Here is a 5,000-nt window from a genome sequence, read left to right as displayed (position 1 = left end):
GAGAGAGTGAGAGGAAGAGTGAGTGAGAGAGAGAGGAACGATTAGATGTGTTTGTGTTCTATTAGTGTGTGTGTGTGTGTGTGTTCTATTAGTGTGTGTGTGTGTGTGATTAGATGTGTGTGTGTTCTATTAGTGTGTGTGTGTGTGTGTGTTCTATTAGTGTGTGTGTGTGTGTGATTAGATGTGTGTGTGTTCTATTAGTGTGTGTGTGTGTGTGTGTGATTAGATGTGTGTGTGTGTGTGTGTGTGATTAGATGTGTGTGTGTTCTATTAGTGTGTGTGTGTGTGTGTTCTATTAGTGTGTGTGTGTTCTATTAGTGTGTGTGTGTTCTATTAGTGTGTGTGTGTGTGAGTGATTAGATGTGTGTGTGTGTGTGTTCTATTAGTGTGTGTGTGTGTTCTATTAGTGTGTGTGTGTTCTATTAGTGTGTGTGTGTGTGTGTGATTAGATGTGTGTGTTCTATTAGTGTGTGTGTGTGTGTGTGATTAGATGTGTGTGTGTTCTATTAGTGTGTGTGTGTGTGTGATTAGATGTGTGTGTGTGTTCTATTAGTGTGTGTGTGAGTGATTAGATGTGTGTGTGTTCTATTAGTGTGTGTGTGTGTGTGATTAGATGTGTGTGTGTGTGTGTGTGTGTGTGTGTGTGTTCTATTAGTGTGTGTGTTCGAGCTGCAGGAGTGGGAGCAGGTGCGGCCGCTGCTTCGGGTCCACAGAGGCGTGTTCCTGCTGGTGGAGTTCCTGCTGCTGCTGGGGTGCAGCGTGTTCCTGTGGAGCAGGTCGGGGGTCGGGGGTCGGGGTCAATCACGTCCTACCTAAAAACCTACGAGACCCACTGACCACTGACACTCAATACTCTCCTCTCCTCTCCTCTCCTTCCTGGAGCAGGTCGGGGGTCAATCACGTCCTCATCTTCCAGCTGGACCCCAGAGATCCTCTCTCTCATCAGCACCTCTTTCAGGTGAGACAAGGCTCGGGGTCGGGGGTCGGGGTCGGGGGTCGGGGGTCAATCACGTCCTCATCTTCCAGCTGGACCCCAGAGATCCCCTCTCTCATCAGCACCTCTTTCAGGTGAGACAAGGCTCGGGGTCGGGGGTCGGGGGTCAAGGCCGCTGGACCGTCTCAGGTGACCTCCTGTCAGTCAATCTCCAGAGGAGCACACAGCTCTTTTTCATAAAGATGACAAACTAGGAGAATGCCTGAGATCATAGCCAATCAGAACGCCCGAGACCACGGCCAATGAGAACGCACCTGAGATCATAGCCAATGAGAACGCTTGAGACCACGGCCAATGAGAATGCCTGAGACCCTGGCCAATGAGAACACGACACACGCGTCAGCAGGCATTAAAGGTGTAGTCTATGATTCAATCCCACTTTATTTAGATGGTCCCCTATAGACTATCTAGAGATCAATCTGTTTAAACTCTTTGATGGTTACGGTTGGGTTAGGGGTTGGGTTCAGGGAACAATTAGAAAGACTTGAACTTCAACAAACCATCTGTAAAGTTTCTGTAGACAGACAGACAGACAGACAGAGACACACACACACACACACCACACACACACACACACACACATACACACACACACACACACACACACACAGAGGTGTCTGTTCTCTGACAGACTATTCAAATAAAGTATTACCTGATTCCAGTCCAATACACTTTTTGTAAAATTCAGGGATCCGCCCATCACGGTCTTCTAACTGTCCAATCAGTGTGTATGTTGAAACAGTCTCCGCCCATCACGGTCTTCTAACTGTCCAATCAGTGTGTATGTTGAAACAGTCTCCGCCCATCACGGTCTTCTAACTGTCCAATCAGTGTGTATGTTGAAACAGTCTCCGCCCATCCACGGTCTCTAACTGTCCAATCGGTGTGTATGTTGAAACAGTCTCCGCCCATCACGGTCTTCTAACTGTCCAATCGGTGTGTATGTTGAAACAGTCTCCGCCCATCACGGTCTTCTAACTGTCCAATCGGTGTGTATGTTGAAACAGTCTCCGCCCATCACGGTCTTCTAACTGTCCAATCGGTGTGTATGTTGAAACAGTCTCCGCCCATCACGGTCTTCTAACTGTCCAATCGGTGTGTATGTTGAAACAGTCTGTGTGTACATACGGTAGCCAATGGGTACACCGACACCTTAAGAGACGTGTTATTCTACACAACGCAGGTTACTGACACAATCCTGGATATGGAAAAGGACAACAAATTAAGTGGCAAGGACTGAGCCGTAAACAATTCCAGCCAATGAACACGTTGCTTCAGGAACACGTGAAGGAGGGGTTACAAATTGATTGGCTGTTGAGCTCAAATATCAACAACATTTAGCTAGAATGGCAGACTGCATCTTTAAAGCTTTAAAGACCATTTATGCACCCATGTCACCTATCACTCCGGAATGGGTTCAGTTCAGTTCAGTTCAGTTCTGTTCTGTTCTGTTCTGTTCTGTTCTGTTCTGTTCTGTTCTGTTCTGTTCAGTTCAGTTCAGTTCAGTTCAATTCAGTTCTGTTCTGTTCTGTTCCTGTTCTGTTCTGTTCTGTTCAGTTCAGTTCAGTTCAGTTCAGTTCAGTTCAGTTCAGTTCTGTTCTGTTCTGTTCTGTTCTGTTCTGTTAATTCAGTTGTGTTGTGTTGTTTTCAGTTCAGTTCAGTTCAGTTCTGTTTTGTTGTGTTCTGTTGTGTTTGTTCTGGCTGTGAACCTGTCTCTGTCTCTCTGTCTCTCTGTCTCTCTCTCTCTCTCTCTGTCTCTCTCTGTCTCTGTCTCTGTCTCTGTCTCTGTCCCTGTCCCTGTCCCTGTCCCTGCCCCCCCCCCCCCCCCCCCCCGGCTGCAGGTGTCCGGGGCGTTGGCTGTGTGCTGGTGCTGCAGTGTGTTGGCGTGTCTTTGCCCCCCCCTCGTGACGCTGCCCCGCCTGCTGCCCCCCCTCCTGCTCCACGGCCTCCTGCTGCTCCTGCTGATCAACCCCACCCCAACCTGCCACCCCCACGCCCGGCGCTGGCTACGGGCCCTACTGGTGAGAGAGAAGGAGGGAGGGAGAGAGGGAGGGAGAGAGAGAGGAAGGGAGAGAGGGAGGGAGAGGGAGAGAAAAAGAGAGGGAGAAAGAGATAGAGAGAGGGAGAGGGAGGGAGGGAGAGAGAGATGGAGAGAGAGAGATGGAGAGAGAGAGGGAGAGGGAGGGAGGGAGAGAGAGAGGGAGGGAGGGAGGGAGAGATGGAGAGAGAGAGAGGAAGGGAAAGAGAGAGAGAGATGGAACATCCAATGGCATTCCAGGACTGTTCACAGAAAACTCACAGAGAGCTCACAGAAAACTCACAGAGAGTTCACAGAAAACTCACAGAGAGCTCACAGAAAACTCACAGAGAGCTCACAGAAAACTCACAGAGAGTTCACAGAAAACTCACAGAGAGTTCACAGAAAACTCACAAAGAGTTCACAGAAAACTCACAGAGAGTTCACAGAAAACTCACAGAGAGTTCACAGAAAGTTGTCAGACAACTCACAGAAAACTTCCAGAGAACTCCCAGACACTCACTAATTTGATGCTCTCAGCAAAGCCACAGAAATACGTTCCCCTCAGAGTTTCCGTGTTCTCTGGCATGGGGGCTTGACACCCTGGTCTGTTCACTACACCACCCCACACCCACCCGTGATGGATGTTCTAGGCCAGGGCGTCTCAACCCTGCTGCCTGTTCTCCATCTTTCCTGACTGAACCCAGCGATAGCTGATCTACCTCACTCAACCAATCAAAAGAGCTATAGCACTCTGGGTTAGCTGATTGACCTCACTCAAACCAATCAAAAGAGCGATAGCACTCTGGGTTAGCTGATTGACCTCACTCAACCAATCAAAAGAGCGATAGCACTCTGGGTTAGCTGATCTACCTCACTCAACCAATCAAAAGAGCGATAGCACTCTGGGTTAGCTGATTGACCTCATTCAACCAATCAAAAGAGCGATAGCACTCTGGGTTAGCTGATTGACCTCACTCAACCAATCAAAAGAGCGATAGCACTCTGGGTTAGCTGATTGACCTCACTCAACCAATCAAAAGTATTTGAATGACTGTGATGTCCATTGGTTCATTGGGTGTGCTTGGAGCAGGAGGAGATAGAAGGTGTTCAGTGCCGGCGGTGGGAGGTGCTGAGGTGGGAGGTGCTGGGAGAGGTGGGAGGTGCTGGGAGAGGTGGGAGGTGCTGCCCTAGGCAAACCCCTCAGTGTTACCTACGAGACCCACTGACCCCCTGGATAGTGTTCAGTAGTCTGTTGACCCCCTGACCACGGACACTCAATGGATAGTGTTCAGTAGTCTGTTGCCCCCTGACCACGGACACTCAATGGATAGTGTTCAGTAGTCTGTTGCCCCACGGACACTCAATGGATAGTGTTCAGTAGTCTGTTGACTCAGCTCTGTATATGAGATGAGTTATTAGAGTCGTCTATACTTCTCATGTCTCAGCCTGTTCTCCACCTCCCTTCTCCCCTCTTCCTCTCTTCTCCTCCCATCTCCTCTCCTCTCCTTTCTTCTCCTTCCCTTCCCTCTCTTCTCCTCATCTCTCCTCCCTTTCTCTCCGCCTGTTTCCTCTCCTCTCTTTCCTTCTCCTCTTCTATCCACATCTCTCCTCCCATCTCCTCTCTTCTCCTTTCCTCTCCTCCTGTTTTCTCCTCTCTTCTCTCCTCTCCTCTCCTCTCCTCCTTGTGATCAGCTCCGAGTGGTCACTGCTCCTCTGCGGCCCGTGGCGTTTGCAGACTGCTGGCTGGCGGACCAGCTCAACAGCCTGAGCCCACTGTTCCTGGACCTGTGGCAGCTGCTCTGTTCCTATGGCAACGAGGGCGCTGGGCAGGACGCTGGGCGGGACGCTGGTGAGCAGGCAGCAGCACTACAGACAGTCAAGAACACTTTAAGATTTAAGAGGCACTGAAGAACACTTCAAAAAGGCACTGTACTGAAAGTTCACTGTGTTTGTGTGTGTGTGTGTGTGTGTGTGTGTGTGTGTGTG

General features: G+C 49.7%; 1 protein-coding gene across 1 annotated transcript in view; it reads left to right on the top strand.

The window, feature by feature from the left end:
* LOC116220985 (xenotropic and polytropic retrovirus receptor 1 homolog) overlaps window positions 1–5,000 on the top strand; it is a 22,033-nt gene that overhangs the window by 12,023 nt on the left and 5,010 nt on the right. The window contains exons 6-9 of the mRNA XM_042708139.1: window positions 676–776; window positions 886–1,068; window positions 2,871–3,015; window positions 4,707–4,863. Coding sequence (XP_042564073.1) covers window positions 676–776; window positions 886–1,068; window positions 2,871–3,015; window positions 4,707–4,863 — 586 coding nt within the window. The remainder of the gene's footprint in view (window positions 1–675; window positions 777–885; window positions 1,069–2,870; window positions 3,016–4,706; window positions 4,864–5,000) is intronic.

Source organism: Clupea harengus, chromosome 7 (assembly GCF_900700415.2).
Source record: "Clupea harengus chromosome 7, Ch_v2.0.2, whole genome shotgun sequence".
Classification (NCBI taxonomy): domain Eukaryota; kingdom Metazoa; phylum Chordata; class Actinopteri; order Clupeiformes; family Clupeidae; genus Clupea; species Clupea harengus.
The sequence above is the reverse complement of the archived record's forward strand: the minus strand, read 5'-3'. Positions and strand labels throughout refer to the sequence as shown.